We start from the raw sequence: 16,316 nt of genomic DNA on the forward strand, positions 1-16,316 counted from the left end.
TAGGGCGCGTGAGTCCAGCAGGTGAAAACATGCAAAGATGCCGAAAGCAGATGGATTTACCTTCAGATTCACTAGAGATTTCTAAACAAGTGTCTTTAAGCAGGGAAAGTTTTTTTTTTTTCCCCTCTGTTCTGTCCTACACAAGAAGCACCATCTGTGGGGAAGCAGCTAATTGATAAGCCCAGCCGGCGCTGGAAGCAGCACAGCCACGAGGCTCCAGCACTCGTTTCTGCTGAGGATAAAGTGTCCAAGGGTTTAGCGGTGATGAGAGACAGTGCTTTTGTGGTGCTGCTCAGAAGTCTGCTTGTCTCATTACGGACACCAAAAAAAGCAAGTGCTAATAACTTTGTAGCACCGCAGCTGAATCAAACAGGCAGAAATCTCTCTGGTCCTATGAAGGAATGGGGGAGAGGCTTTCTAGTTTTCCTGCACGTGTGTAGCTATTGAAAATAATGAGATCGTTGTGCTTGCTTGGATGAAAATGTTTCTTGTACAAACAAAAGCTCTCCTCCAAGCTCCTGGCTTTCCAAAGCTCCCACCGATTTCTGTGCCTGATTAAAACCAGAGTGGGGAAGGGTCAGTACAGAGACCAGCCGCATTTCTTGGAAGCAGGAGGGACAGTTTTGGGGAGCACTGCTGGAATAGGTTGTGAAATGGGGACAGTGCCTAGCAGGCTTCCTGCACGGAAGGTGCCAGCCAGATCCCTCAGGGGTCTGACAGAATTTGGACCTGGGCTCGCCGCATTGTGCTCAGAGGTCTGTGGACCAGCCCTGTTTCTAACTCTGAACGTCTCTTTCTACAAAAGAGAGAAGGAGTTTAAAAAGTCTTGGGAACATCTTTCATTCCTAAGTGCAGAATGCTCGGAACTGCGATGCGTGAAGATAAAAAGCTCCGTGCAGCTCTACAGCTCCTATGCAGAGATGCCTTGGCTGGTGTGGTCTCAGCTTGCTGCTCTGAACTCCCAAGAATGTCCTCCCTTAATGGAAATGGAAATACTCTTTTCTTGGTTTGTTCCTTTGAAACCCTGTCCGCAATTTTAGCTCTTTCCTGCTTTCTCAGCTTTTACAAGTTGCTTTCCCTTTCTGTGAAGGGCTCCAAGGAAATGTTATCGACCAAACATGACATACATCAAACTTGATTGTTGCAAAAACTCTTTTGCACTAATGCTTATTTTTTCCCCTTTAAGTAGCTCTAGCTCTTCAGTTTTCTGGCAATCTCAAAATGATTACATATCACAAAGCTCTCTGCATTTGCAATGTCCTGAATCTTGCAGGATCATCTGAGTTTACAGGTAGTACAACGTACTGAGCACATTTAACTGCCATTTGAAGAGATCTTAGGGCAGTTCAGAATCTATGAACCAGACCCTCAGCTTACACAAACAGTATGAGCCCTACTGCTTGAATGGGAGTGCCCTGAGTCACACCACTTGAGGATTTGGCTCCGAAAGCAGCAGAGAAGCCAGTAGACCCATTTCAGTTCTAATAAACTACAGCGCAGTCAAGGTCTTTGGTCTCCTCTAGACACATCCTAGTGACAAATTGCCAGTAAAGTGACATACACAGTCAATAGTTGTCCCAAGGACGTGACGACATGATCTTGGCTTAGCTCATATGGTAGAGTCCAGCGACTGCCAAACTCTCTGTTTGGCATCTCTGCCCTCTATGTCACATGAGATGTATCTTTTACTAAAAATAAATCCGGTACTAAGTAATACATTAATTCTGGGGAAAAAAACAAAGCCAAGCAATGCCCAGAACTGTGCGGATCCTGACATATGGCTCAGCTGTGCTCATAGGTAAGAACCTCAAAGGTATTCTCTGCATCTCACACAGAATGCCACATTTCTGAGAGCAAATGTTAAGTCTCGCCTGCTAGCTAACTGTATGCAGAACAAGCATCAATTAAATTGGACCACAAAAATCACTCCAATGCCTAGCTTAGCACACAAGGCTGAGTATTACATTTTAAAGCATTTCCTTTGACTGTCCCTTAGTGCTCCCACTGCAAACTGATTAGGATTAAAATTCCCATTTCACAGATGAGAAAACAGATGCAGGAAGGCAGGGAAAGGTCCTGCTCTGAAGCTGTACAGTGAGCGAACGCTAAGTTGAGCCTTCCTGGTCTGCAGTCAGCTGTACCCTGCTTTCTGCTGATGTAGCAAAATGATTTAGAGCTGAGCACAGATGGATTGAGCTACTGATGCCATAGGAAACAGAGTGTGTCCAGGATGGAGGAAATCTTTTGCATAACATGCAGTGGCTGTTATCTGTGTTATGCCAGCATCGACTTGCACGTGATTGCCACGGCTGCACGCTTCATTTACAGGACCAGTCATTGCCAACAGCATGAAAGCAAAATGATGCTATTAAATCAGGCTAAAAAAAAAAACCTAGATGCTGTTTTTTGGCGATTTTTTTTTCTTTTTTTTTTTTTCTTTTGCGGAGCCTGTTTACATGGCATGTCCTTGGCTCTGGAAGGAACTGTTACTGTGTCATTCGAATCTGAAAGTTTGCTTTGGTCAAGTATCTGCTCATGGCAGGCTTCTGAACTAAGTGACCTCGTAGGACTCGTGGTCTTAATGCTCATCAAGAGCATGATATTGCTGAGTCTGCTCTGAAATAGTCAGGTCATCTTCCCACCCATCTTCCTCCATCCCCCTGGGGAGCCAGGGATAGGAGACCCCAGGCCACATTCAGGTGCACATCCCAAAGCCACTAAGGACAAAATGTCCTCCGACAGCAGCACTGCAGCATCTCCCCCAGAGGCACTCCACAACCTGGAAGAGGCTTTTGCTTTCAAGCAAATACGGCAGGCAAATCCTCTGCTGTTCCTCCCCTTAAATCCTACGATGCTGCCAAGCTCACCCTTTCTCCTTGTTATTTTAATGCTTCATAGACCTGCAGACTGGCCTCTTTATCCCATTGCCTTGGCTGTCTAGCTTTGCTTGACATTTTTAGCTCTAACTTCCTCTCCCAAGATCAACTCCTCGTGCCCACATTGACATGTTATTCCCGCTGCTTTGCTCTTTCGGTTTGCAGTGCTATCCTGGTAATAAATAGAGCAGTCAGTGTGTATCCTCTGAGCTGCCAAAGTTTCCTTCTTCTGTCTCCATCTCAGGGTTGCAGCATCATCCACTCATTTCCATCGCCTCCTAATGGATACTCCCAAGGGCACGACCTGGTCTCCAGCCACATGTTTCTGATACTCCAGGGCACCGAGGCTGTGCTCTGAAGCTTCATTACACGTCCAAGCCCCCAGACGGCGAGATAACCAGCCACCCCCTTTGAGCAGCTTATTGCTGTATTACAGCTGAACCTCGGGGAGCTGGGGGAGGTTCGTGAAAGGCCAGCGTTAATGGCCATTAGGGAGAGAGATAATTACTTAATGCTAGTACAGCACTTTGAAGATGTAAAGCTATATAAGTGCTATGTACAAGTAGTATTATAAGGCTCTAGGTTTGTCTGCTAGGAAGGAAAGCGGGTGTCTGGGGAAAGGATTCTCCTTGTCCCAGCTTTCTGAATGACATCCAGCTGATTAGGAAGGGAAAAGATGACATGTCATCCCCGATGAGTTCGACAGTACAGCAGCAGGTAGTGGAGCAGCAGCGTTCAGCAAAGGCAGTGCAATATATCTGCGGTTTGGGCCACTTGCAGAGATAACATGAAAAATCAAAACCAGAGCAGAGCTGAAAAACCCTCATGAGAACTTTGTATGCGCGGGAATCCAGACCTCAAAGCTCTGAAGGCAGGTATTAGCAGGCAGCACTGCTCCCCCCGTCCTGGCCCCCACGCTAGCTCCAGGGCTGTACCCCAAGGCAGCATTCAGAGGGGGCTGCTGAGCCATCCGCACCGTGCTCACAGCTGAGGGCTGCTTCAGAGATCTCAGCTCAGAATGGAATTTGCTCTCTGGCATGCTATAAGGCTGTGTTTTATTTTTCCTTTTGTGCAGTTGCCTTCCCAGCTTTGAAGTAAAAAAGAAAAAAAAAAAGTAAATAAATAAATCAGTGCTTTGCTTCCCAAGGTCATTTGACATTTGTTTTCCAAGGCCATCTGACAGCTGTATTCCTGCTCCTGGCTTACTTTGGGGATGTTCTGCTCCTGCTCCTGCCTTGGGAAAGTCACAGGAACCACCGTGAGGTGTCTTTGTATGGTGCAGCATTGCTTGATCTTCCCTTAGCATGCAGGAAGCTGGGATGTTTGAGTTTGTACAGAATCGCGTAGCAGTAGTGGAGACCTTGGCACTATTTCTCTCCAGGAGAACCCACTCAACACATCACCTCTTTTTAGAGGTAGCGATAAGACACGTTCCCTGACTGCTGCCTCGGTTCCTGCTGCTGTAGGTAGGGATGACCCGGGCTCCTCTTTAATTGCAGACCTGGCTGTCATCCCAGGCCGGGCTGCACTACAACACGTGTCCTTTAGACCTCAGCTCTAGGAGCTGGGTGATCCCTGGAAGATTAACTCTGACCATTCCCCCAGCAGCCAGATGTACGGCCTCATCAGGACAAAAAAAAAAAAAAAAGATAATGGAAACAAGAAGCACAAAAAGCTGCATGTTTGGGCTAAGTTGAGTTCTTGGACAAAATAAAAATAAAAATAATAAATTGAACAAAACCACTGTAGATTGTGCCCTTGTGAGCTGAAGTTTGTCAAATAAGGTTGGGGCAGGAGAGGGTGGCTTCTCAGGGAGAAGGCAAAGGGATGTACATGTTCGTGGGTGAAAATTTTCTAGGAGGAGACAGTCCTTCCTTGCCATCAGTGCTGGATCCAGAACTGAGAGACGTCTATCTATCAATCAGATGTGCCAGCATTTTACCTGTGTGAATCCCGAGAGATCCCTGGGCACCTTTTGCAAAGCAGAGGGATCGACTCTGACATGCCAGCCAGATCGGGGCTTTGCTAATGGTTAGCTGTCCCAGAGTTCATGGTCTCAACTGCCACCTTACTGGGCTCTTAAGCCCCTAAGTACTTTACATCAGAGGCAGCTGCATTAAAGTGCACGTTGTGATTCCCCAGTACTTTATCTGTAATTTCCTTTTGGTTTATTCAGGAAGGAAGGTGCTAGCTGTATCTTAGAAAGCACCATTTCCAGAGTTATTCTCGCCTCAAAAATCACAGAGCTGTTCTCCTGACTCTGAAAGGCATCATGGCTGTACCAGCCGCAGGCTGAAGCCCCCGGTCCCTCCTCTTCTAAAAAATTTGTAAGATGTCCCTGCAAACTCTCTCAACTGAGGTCTTGCCTTCAAGTCTCGTACCTTTGCTGTCCCCGCTGTCACATCCAGTGCTGAAGGTGGGTTTTAACACTGTCAACAAACAGCGAAAAGCTTCTGCCAAACATTTCAACTAACTCGACTCACTGTGTCCTCTCCGTGCACCACTCTGCATGTGTTTGCTGCACTCTCTGGGCATGGTCTGATCCTGTTCCCATCCTCACGCCCTGCACCCAACCATCTCTCCCAGGCCCTGGAGGTGCTGCAGTGTGGGGCCTGCAGCCCGCTCCTCTGCACACCAGTGAGTGAAGACACCTTATAGCTATCTGCAAGGGGTCACAGAGGGTTTTGGGGGCTTACAAGGTGCAGAGTGACCGTAGCCGTATCTGTTATGTGCACGCACCTGCACCGGGTGTCCCAGACTCGCCCAAAGCAGGAGAGGTGCCTGCTGCCAGAAATTGGACTTACCCAGGGAGAACATGGGGAAAGCAACCAACTGTCCCTGTCGCGAGGTGATGTAAGGAGCCAGATGGACTTGTTCAGGAGCAGGGAGAGCTCAGGCAGGGTTAATGCGAAACTGAGAAGGGGGTGAGACCTTCCTGCTGTCAGTTGGACTCTGGCAAGGGACTGTTTGTTCCCCCCAGCTGCACATACTGTGTTTAAACATGAGCCTAAGAATAAAGCCTGCCATTGACATTGTTTTTCCTTACTTCATTTAACAAACTAGTTGCTTTATGACCTGTAATTCTGCATCACGTTGAATCAAGCAGTGTAATTTGCAAGCAGGGACGGTGTCCTTTCTCCCTGTTCCCCTCATCTCTGCTCCACTGAGTGTGTTTTAATCCCACGGTTTTCAGCATTCCTAATGAGCCATTAACAAGCTGCCAATTACTTACGCAAATGAGGGGGGGGCAGACATGGAGGGGTGGCTGTAGCTAGAGGTAAATTCTGCTACCTCAAAACGGCCTGAGATAAATCACTGCTTCTCTAAGAGCTGCCTGTACCCAAGAGTCCTCTCACTTATATTATCTGCCATCTAAAAATGCCAGGGGTAATGCAGAGGATGGTTAAGAAAAGGGAAACAGAGGAGTAATTGCACATATATTTTTAATTATGTTTGCCAATAATCTATTTGGTGTGCCCCTTACCACAGATCACCACTCCCCTTTCCTTCCCAGCTCTCAAAGCAGCTAGGAGAGGGCTGCGCAACCAGCCTGCAGAGGAACAAGGGCCAGTTTCTCATTTTCATGTAAAAATAAATGTTCCAAAAATAATGATCTCCATCATGAACATGGGACATGAGCTATGAGGAAGATATATATGGGAAGAGCAACTTTAGTTTGCAAAGCACTTGGAAAAGAGGTCAGTGAGGCCACCTCAACTCTCGTCCTACCAGGTGCTGCTATAGACTCCTGCCCCCCCAGGCCCACCTACTGAAAGCTTTGTGGGGCCCAGAATGAAGACACCCCACATTAGGACATCTCAGACAGCCGAGGGAAGTGGGAGCACTGGGATGGATTCACCAGTGGGACACCCGATGGCTTCCTAGGAGTCCCACTGCTCGGCTGTGGCTTGGTGCTGGGTGGCTGGTCAGAGGGGTGCATGCAGGTAGTGGCCTCTGCGGTTTTTTTGCACCACAGCCCCCACATGGACACTCCATCCAGCATAATCTGGTAAGCCACTAAACCCTTTTAAACTCCAGCCATCAGATAACCAGTTTGTCAGGCACCACATGGATTTACTGATTTTCTCCACAAGGTAGGAGACCCTGGCACCGCACCGCGCTCTTTTTTAGGGCGGACATGCTCAGAGATGTGCAATACCCATGAAACAACACAGCTATTAGCTGGTTCCAACTTCAAAGGGGATCTGCAGTCTGCAAAGACTGCGAGCACCAACAGAAATTGTCCATGACTGATCTGCATTATCGTTTTGCAGTGAGCCGGTAATACTACAAGAAGTGTTTAATAGCTCAAAAGCTAATCAGATAGAGGCTAAGTTAAACCATCACGATGCAAGGAACATGTCCATCAGGATTCTACTCTTGTGGCAACACAGGGAATGAAAATCAGCTCGGTTTCTGGCTCCAGAAAGTAGGAAGAATATTTGACCAATAAATCCTAACCTGGCGGTATAAAAGCAACATCTCGACGTGGCCTGAGAAATGCAGCTTAGGAAATAATACCAATAAAGCACTTGCATGTGCTATCACTCTATGCTAAAATGCTTTCAGATTGGTATCTCATAATCTCCCCTTCCATCGTTCCTCTCTGTCTGTCCTGACAGTGACTCCCCTCTGGGTAACCAATAATGCTCCGTCTTTGTCTGCAGCCAGAGCCATCCCTGACTGACGACTCTACATGATTTAGATAAGGCTCCATTACTTAACTTCTGGATGCTGGATAATCAGTTCAACTGCCTTGGCATTAATCATAATAATATTCAAAATTCATTAGGCTAGATTGTTTGGGAATCTATTTCTTATTAATGTCAGATTCACTGAGCATAGGCCTGGCCGCAGAGAGACACAAATTTAATACAACGCAGGGCATGGGGACTCCCAGCAGAAGCAGAGCCCCTTCCCTTACACGCAGCTGGGTGCTGAGCTGACAGTCTGTCATCTGGGAGGGCTGGTGGATAGCAGAGAAACACCGTGAGCATGCTGCCTGCCGGCTCACCAACAGGCATCTATAGAAATGCGTAGAGTGCGGAGATTTTGAGGAATCAGCTCCTCATGTAAATCTTAATAGCATCTATTATATCCAAAAATTGGGCAGGCAACTCGGAGATTTTTGTGCACAATCATAGTGTGGAGGCACAAAAAATAAAAGTCTCTTTATGATAGGCATCTGCTCCTTGCTTTTCTGAAAAAGTATGGTATTTTAGCTTAGAGGAATGGGCTCTAGTGCTTTACCACCATGAAAAACTTTCAGCAATAAAGTAGCTGGATCGTCCCTTCTAGCTAATTTCCTGTAGGCCAGCTGAGGATGGTTCCCAGTGCTGTACCTAACGGTTTATTTGGCCTGTTTAAGCATTTTGGGTGCTGGTGCTTTCCTTCTGGTACGAGTTCTCACCCTGCAGTTGAACAATGGTTGCTCAGCAGGGAAACATCACAGAAATACCAAACAGCTCCAGAAGATGCTTACGCTTTCTCTCCTAATGAAGGCAGTGCAAGCACAGATGGCATCTCACACAAACATGTTGCAAGCCATGTTAAAATAAAGAGCTCATTATCGGAGGCTGCAGTGTCACACCTACTAACGAAGTGATTAAACTCATCAGTGCCTGTGTGAAAGCTGGGCTGGCTCTGGCAGCGCTGAACGGAGAGCCATGTCCCACCACAAAAGCACACCCCAACATCCTCCCCCCCAAACACACACGATTTTAGCCACTGCAGAGACACAGGCATTCGATGAGGCTAATGGCTAAACTTACAAAGTAGGGAAGGATGCCCTCGACGTGCCCTTCCCATGCCTGCCTCAAGCATCCCTGTTACGAGGTAGTGCAGCACACAAAGAGCCCGCACGTGGTGGGCACGTGGAGGAGAAGAGCGCACCCGCACCCGTCTAAGGCTGGGGCTTGGCTGCAGGTTCTGATGGAAAACAAACTAAACTTGAAACTGAAGAGTCGAGCATTTCATCCTTCTCTGCTCAAGCACTTTTTCACCCCAGACATCCTGTGCATTGAAGTTTCCTCTGCTCTTAACCAAGTTTTGCAGATGTCCTTGATTAGGACAGAGTTGCAGGAGTCCTATGCCTTTTAACCACTGCGAGTTAAAATCCTTCCTCCCTGCTTTACTTAGCCAGGAGCTTAAATAAATAAGCAAACCCACAAACACAGGAACCGGGTTGCAGATGTCATTAGAGCCTTCCAGCACTAAGTGGCCATTGCAGCGATCACTGGTTGCCTTCTGCTCCCCATCCTGCAGCCAGCCAGGTGCTTCACCCCACCGACCCCACTGGGATCATCTCACAAGCTCAGCACCTTGTAGGACACATGTGGCTGTTTTTGCCATGAAACAGGACTAGCTCCTGGATGGCCAGCTCTCTGAACAAGGCAGGTCTTCCTAGTGGAGTCTCCAGACACCAGCTCTCCATTAGGGTTAGCCACAAGAGGAAGGACGGAAAGAGAAAGTGAGCCTAAAGAAACCACTAATGTTCTGCAGCGTCTGGTAGGATGAATGACCCCCACAGACATATGCTGAGCAGACAGGACAGTCCTCAATTATGTCATTGCTGGAGCATTTACTTCAAGGAGAAACGTGACTGCAAACGCTGGGCTTAAAGCCCTGGCTGGTTTCGCTGCCTCTGGATAAGCTGCTGGAGCCCAAGAGCATTAGGTATGTGCATGCAGCATGCACAGGCAATGACACGCATGTCTGCGTATGAAACAGCTTTACAGACCCAGGAGAAGAGCTGGAAAAAACCTGTTAAGTTCCATTCTGCCCTGTTTCCCTTGTGAATGAGGGACCTAAAGGATTTGCTAAGGTATTGATGGGCACCAATTCAAACATCCCAGTGGGCAACCCCCAGCTTCCCTCAGGAAATCATAAGCAAATCTTGCCTACACAATGGGAAATTCCTGCTTGCCACACTGATTTTCCCCTGCCTCATCTTCAGCATTTTATCCTTGTGCTATCTTCTATATACTTCCTTCAAAAACATTTCCTAACCTTTAGGCTCACAACTATGTAAATATTTGCAATCAGGCAGCACATCTCCCCCCTCTGATCATTGCTTAGCCAAACTATTTACGTACAGCTCTTTCCATCCTGCCTCAGAAATCAATTGCTTTCCCCGTCTTTGTTTCAGCTTTACCTCCCCAGAAGTTGTTGACTTTATGGCCACTCTTTGTGGGGCTGAGTCCCGGGCACGTGGCCGTGCAATATTTAAAATAATGGTTGCTGGAGGGGCACACAGAGATTCCCATTTTGCTCTTTGGTGTGGGTTCTCCACGTGCTTGCTGGGGAGCTGTCACCCCGCAAGGGACCGTGTGTGGTTTGAAGAGGACAGGATTTATGAGGATGAAGTGCAGCGTGGCCCGGGGCAGGCACAATCTCACTTCTCAGCGATATGCCGTGTATTGATCACGGCTGACTCGTGTTTGTTAACCACCCGAGACGTGAAATGAGCTGCTGCTGGAATTTGTGCTTGATAATAAAAGGTGTATGTTAGTCTTCAAAACGCTTCGCGAGTAGCTGCTTGATTTGGGTGCATGGAAAAAAAAAAGAGGTTAGGTTCCCTAACCTCCTGGCTCCTGTAGCTCCCTCAAAGCCCTGCTTTCTGCCTCAGCTTCCCTGCATTTCCTAGACAAACTGCTCTGTTTTTTCCTCCCTCTCACTGACTGAGAGGTGTTCTTGCTGCCTTCTCGTTGCACCTCCCCCAGCCTGAATTTTAAGCTATTTAACAGCTTTAAATGCACCTAATGAGGTTTTGGTCTGCACTTTGCTGCTGGCCCTCGGCTTCTCTGACACTGGGAAGAAGAGAGGTTTGGAAACCTATGGCTGATTTCCCTGTGTTGGAGGTCTAATTATATGGTAACCGGTGACCCTGTAAGTACAGGGTAATCTGCTGTGTAATGCCGGAGTAAATTATCCCACTACTGCTGTCTTTTCCGCTGCAGCCTTCTGCAGAGATGGAAATGCAGCCGGCTAAATGGTAATTAATCTTTGACACCCACCCAGGCCGGTGAGGAACAACCTGTAAGAGCCCCCCCCTGGCTCTGCGGGGACACAGGACCTGCTCGGGAGCCACCGCTGCGGTGTCTCCTGGCCCTGCTGTCACCCGGGGACCAGAGCAGGGGACACTTGGTCACCCAGGTGCCAGCTGCCGGGGGCAGTGCGTGTGGGCTGTGGCTCTGGAGCTGGATGAGGTTGTCCCCTGCCCGGGATTTAGGCATTGCTTATTCGGAGAGACTCATCCGGAGTCATCTGCAGGAGGAGGGCATGCACGGGTGGGTTTCCTTGGCTGCTTTCTGGCTGAATTTGGCCGTGGTGGTGTCCTGAAAACACCTGGGAGGGCAGAGCTGTGCCCACGTGGATGCAGGGTGGGAGCATCAGCACCCTGAGTCAGCAGGACGGGGACAACGGTCCCGAGAGGCTCCTCCACAGTGGGGGCAAGCTGTCTGGGGCACTTACTTTCCCTTATCATAAGGGAGGTGGGTGTGAACGGCACCAATACCTTCCTCTGAAGCCACCCAAAGCAGCTAGGCACAGACCCAAACATTCACCCATCCCAGCTGCAGGAAAACCAGCGGAGAGATCTGCTTGCTGTCCACCCATCAGGAGACGTTCCTCATTCTCTCCCCACCTTAATCAGCCTGCTGCTCTGGGGCCGGGGGCTGCCCGTCTGACCCCTGGGATCTTTATGGCGATGTAATATATTTGTACACGTTTTAGACCTACTGACATCCTTCCCTCTGGAGAGCCTCAGGTTTTTATAGTAACCCCGGTGATGGTTTTCAGGTAATAGACTAATAAAAATTTTAATTTGTTAGGAACTTTACGGTGGGTACTGTACAATTCTTATGACATTTAAGTAGTGATTAAACAAAAAAACAAAAAACAAAAAAAAAGGGTTTCTGAGTGAATTTCTTTTCCAAACAGGAGCACTGAAATAGAATGTCAAAAATCCCACACGCTGATACCCAGAACAGCTCTGACACCTCCTGCTCGTGCCTGTTTCACTTGAACACCTGCCAAGTTAAATAAGCAACCGTGTTTTTGTCAAGTGAGCCCTCCCCCTGAGTGGCTCTGGCAGTTTATGCTGCATCTCAGCCTGGATGTCTCCATGTGCCATTGCTCTCCATGGGCTGGGTCAGAACTAATGTGTGCTGCTCTGGCTAACTGCGTGGTTTTTGCACCTCTGCCCTTCTCAGCTTGGCTACATGTACTTATTTCCTTCCCCTGATTCCATTGCCACCTCATTGCGCATTCTGATTGATCAACAGGACAAGAATGAGAGCAAGTCAGGGCTCTAGAGCATCCCATCGTTTCCATGGCATGCAACAAGCAGCGTGCCAACAGGGAGGCTGCTGCACCAGCCCTTTTCCTCTGGCTCTGCAGCAGTTGGGCAGTTTGGAGTGAAAAAGGCTGCCCTGAACGAAGCAGGGGCATTTGAGAGGACAGCTGCCCTTGCAGCAATGTGGGTGGAATTTTATTCTGGCTTTTGTCATGGACTTTCTGTGTGCTTCCCTTCCTAACCTGTAAAAAAATGGGGCGATGCAACCCACTCGCTTCACAAAAGTGCCGTGCAGGTAAAGGCTTGTACAACGAAGCAATAAATGTCATGGAAAAGCCTGCCAAGAAAGGGGAAAATAGGCAGGTGTTTAGCTCAGGGTTAGTTACACCTTGCAAAAGAGACAGGGTGTTACACAATGAATATTATGTAGAAGAACAGCGAAGAAGTTCCTTTGTTCCGTGGGCGTTTCTGCCTTGTACCTCAGCTGGATCGTACAAGATTAATGGCAGGCGGTGATGTAAAGTCTGCACTACAAGGCAGAGGCAAGACGTGTGAGCTGAGGCCTTGCCATTGTCATTACCTGACCTTGCATGCTCCCTTCGGCAACCTCAGCAATTTTTTTCTCAATAGCATTTCTGGGTGGTTATTTTAAGAAAACTGTGCTAAGTTTCTTGCTTCCGTGCCAGGCACCTGCTGCTCGGCGAACGGGCCGTGACTAAGCACGGGCTGGAAATTAGAAGAATCTGCAAGTTCAAGCAACGAGACGCTGGGCCTGTCTTCCCTTAGGAGCACATTTAATAGGGCTGCTTGATTATGAAAAGATAAATCTGATGTGATTGATGCAACAGGGGATTGGGTTTGATGATCCTGGGAATCCCTTCCTCTCCACTCCTAATGAATTTATTTTCTAAGGGCGGGGGGATGCAGTGCTCTGATGGCAGAAAACAGAAAAATGTGTAGATGCCTGCTGATGCGGGGGTCTCCATCCCCAGATTTATCCAATTCCCATCACCAAGAAGGGAGAAAGGATCTCTCTCCTGCTTCTGCCTGTCCTGAACACACCAAGTGGAGATGGGTGCAGGGATTACCCCTGCTTCTTTCTTCATATTTTCCAGCTACCAAGAACATTCCAAATTCACTCTCCTTGAACCAGCACACCAAGTGTCTCAGCTCACAGGTTCCCTATGTATTTCCCCTGTACTTACCTGTCTCCCAACACCATAACGACTGTCTCTTGTAATTTTTTGTATTTATTTTTGGTGGAAGTGTATCTCCTTGCTGAAGATGACCAGGGATCACCTTTTAAGACTGGGGAACTGAGGCACAGAAGGACTAACTGAATTTCCTATGGTGACAGGCTGGCTACACTGGTAGCATAGAAGGGGCCTGCAGCCCAGTCCAAGACTGGGATATCACTTCTTCTCCATGCACCTAACTGGGGTCTGCCTTTCAGAACAGGAAGAGCAGAGCAGAAAGCGTTTTTCAGCAGAAGCATTCACTGGTCTGGGATTTCCATCCTCTGTCAAGAAAAAGAGCCTGAGCTTGGGGTTTCTGAGGGCACAGTGCAAGGTTGTTTCAGAAGAGATGCAGAGGGCAAGCAGTTATGTTTTTTTTTCCTCTTGAATAGTTATAATTCTTCAATTGCTACTTACTAATAAGTGAAAATGCTGTGATTTCTGCAGGATCAAATGGTGCAGGATAAGCTGTTTATTAATTGGCATGCTTTCAAGGCTGGGAAAAAATAATAACAGAAGCAACGTGGTTGTAGACGATAGCTATAAACATGACCCAAGCATTACCTGCCATGACATTTTAGCCAAGGGGTGGCTGTCACGTTAGTGCTGGCCATGCGACTCTGAATAAGAATCTCCAAAATGTAGCTATTCACAGACATGTGCTACTTCTCTCTGGGGCCTGATCCTGTGAATAATACCAGGTACAGCACTTCTGCATGTCAGTGCTCCTCTGGTTTCCCCAGGGATTGCTCGGGCAACTGAGTGCTAAGCCCAGTGGTAAGTGGTTGCAGGATCAGATTCATAGTCTGCCGAACATTTTGGATGAAAAGAGCTATAAAGAAGTCACATATTATTATGTCACATTGCAAAGGTCAAGTCCTGTATTTGTTCTGTCATAAGGGCATGATTGAAAGGCAAAAAAATAGTGTCAGGGCACAGGGGGAAATCATTTTTTAAAAGCTGCCTTCAGGCCTGAGGATACAAAATTACATCAGAGCTTAGAACTAAATTCCCATCCACACCCTGCAATTCAGTTTTGGCTCAGAAAGGCATAAACGTAACAAAATCACCTTTTGGTGGCACGTCTTCTTAACTGCTGACACAGCCCCTGTAAAGCCAGTGAGACCTAAACTCACACTCCCTTGTGATTTGGGCAGCAGTCAGAAACTGCCAGAGCCCTGCTCCAGCACAGGTCCAGGAGGGCTCTGCAAACCCACCGAGCTGCTTTCACACCCCGTAGGCATTCGCTGGATCCCTGTTGCTGCTGGGACAGGGGCGCAGTGGTGCTGGGAGGAGGCTGGGCACTGCAATAGCTGGTCCTCCATCACCTGGCCAGGAGCACACACCTCACCCAGCCTTGCCACAGAGAGGTGAGGGGTTGGGGAGTTGGAGCCTTTAGCTCTCCCTGCCCCCAGGAATTTGTCCAAGTCATGGCTACTTTGCGAATATTTATGTGCATCTCTTAAGGCTTGCTGGCACAGGGAAGCTATTGAGAAATAAACCGGGGAGCCATCACTTTTCTGCCTTAACCTGTTAGGGCTCATCATGCTCTGCACAGTGTCGTTGGGTGGATTAACTCAATCCAAAACAGACTTAAGCAATGGCTCCCCAACTTTCAGGATCCAGAGTGCTTCCTTGTGCACAAGCAGCAAAACCACAATGGACAGTCGAGTTCAATATTTGCTCCTCTCATCAGCTCCTGCAGCTGACCTCCAGCAGCCCTGCAGATTGCCAGCAGCAGCCTCCGGGATGCAGCGAGTGTTGGGGACCCACCGTGCTGCATCCCACCTCGCTGCATCCCAAGGCTCCAGCATCCAGCACGCAACTCTGGGATGAGGGCTCACCTCTGTGGGAGAGGGGAAAGGGGATTCACCAGCCCTCAGCTGGCCGGCATGGCTCCCATCAGCCACCACCTGAGCTCTTTTGCGTTGCCAGAGCATCGAACCCACACTGATCTTTCCATGCTGCTGCACCAAGGAGAGAGGGGAGCAGCGGTGGGGCTCTCAGTCTGCTCAGTGGCAGCTGCAGGCACCCAGCTGCTCAGACACCGGGGCTGTGGCTAGACTAGCAAACAAAAGCCATGAGGGTTTGCATGTGATGGTCCAACTGTTTAAATGGCCAGCGTTAGGTCCCCGTCAATTCAACAGCATCCAAGCAACTGTTGAGAAGACAACACAAGCCAGGGGTGGTCCCCGGTAGGCAGAGCAAACACTGACGTGCTTGGAGGCAGGAGAGGTTTGCATGGAGATAAGCTGTGCTGAGCACGCTGCCATCAGAACCAGAGGACGTCCCACGCTGTTTGCTAGTGCAGACACAGCCTGAACGCCCACGGAGGAGGACTGCACTGAGGACTTTTGCATTCATCCCGTTACCTCTCCATACAAGCCCCAGAGAGCTGCTGGAGTAGAGAAGCACGGACATTTCCCACCGCACACGAGAGCCCCTCGGCTGCCACACGCACTAGACCCGACCTAGTCCCAAAGCCGCTCGGCCCCACGGGTGTTTCCACGGCCAAGCAGCACCAGTCCCCCGCCTCCAGCTGCCCCAGGGGTCGGGATCCACTCACTGTTGCAGCTGCCGGCGGTGCCAGTCTCTGTCGCTGCCACGCTGCGCTGAACTGGCCCTTCGGACGCGGCCCTTCCTGACAGTGAATGGGCGAAAACAAGGGAAGGAGACAAACAAAAGAGAAGGGGAGGGTGAGAGAGGGAGGGAGGGATGGGGGGGGATGAAGCAAGGGGACAAGAAGGGAAAGGGTATGTCTTTAACCGAACCGTACGTCTTTCACTGCCTGCAACACCCCAGCTCTGCGCAGCCCTCGCCGGGAGGGCACGGGGCAGGCGAGCCCCCAGCCCTGGTGGCTGTCACCTGGCACCCCACGGCGTCACCTGCACCAGTGCAGAGGGAGGGCAA

At 49.1% G+C, this 16,316-nt stretch overlaps 1 protein-coding gene across 5 annotated transcripts in view; it reads right to left on the bottom strand.

Annotated features, from left to right (window-relative positions):
* Positions 1-16,316, bottom strand: part of NTRK3 (neurotrophic receptor tyrosine kinase 3) — a 197,421-nt gene that overhangs the window by 8,410 nt on the left and 172,695 nt on the right. For 4 of the 5 annotated variants that reach the window (XM_013181903.3, XM_048071959.2, XM_048071958.2 and 1 more), the window contains exon 16: positions 15,973-16,047. The exons of the other annotated variant lie outside the window; for it this stretch is intronic. In XM_013181903.3, coding sequence (XP_013037357.1) covers positions 15,973-16,047 — 75 coding nt within the window. The remainder of the gene's footprint in view (positions 1-15,972; positions 16,048-16,316) is intronic. 5 annotated transcript variants of the gene reach the window in all.

Source organism: Anser cygnoides, chromosome 11, assembly GCF_040182565.1.
Source record: "Anser cygnoides isolate HZ-2024a breed goose chromosome 11, Taihu_goose_T2T_genome, whole genome shotgun sequence".
Lineage (NCBI taxonomy): Eukaryota > Metazoa > Chordata > Aves > Anseriformes > Anatidae > Anser > Anser cygnoides.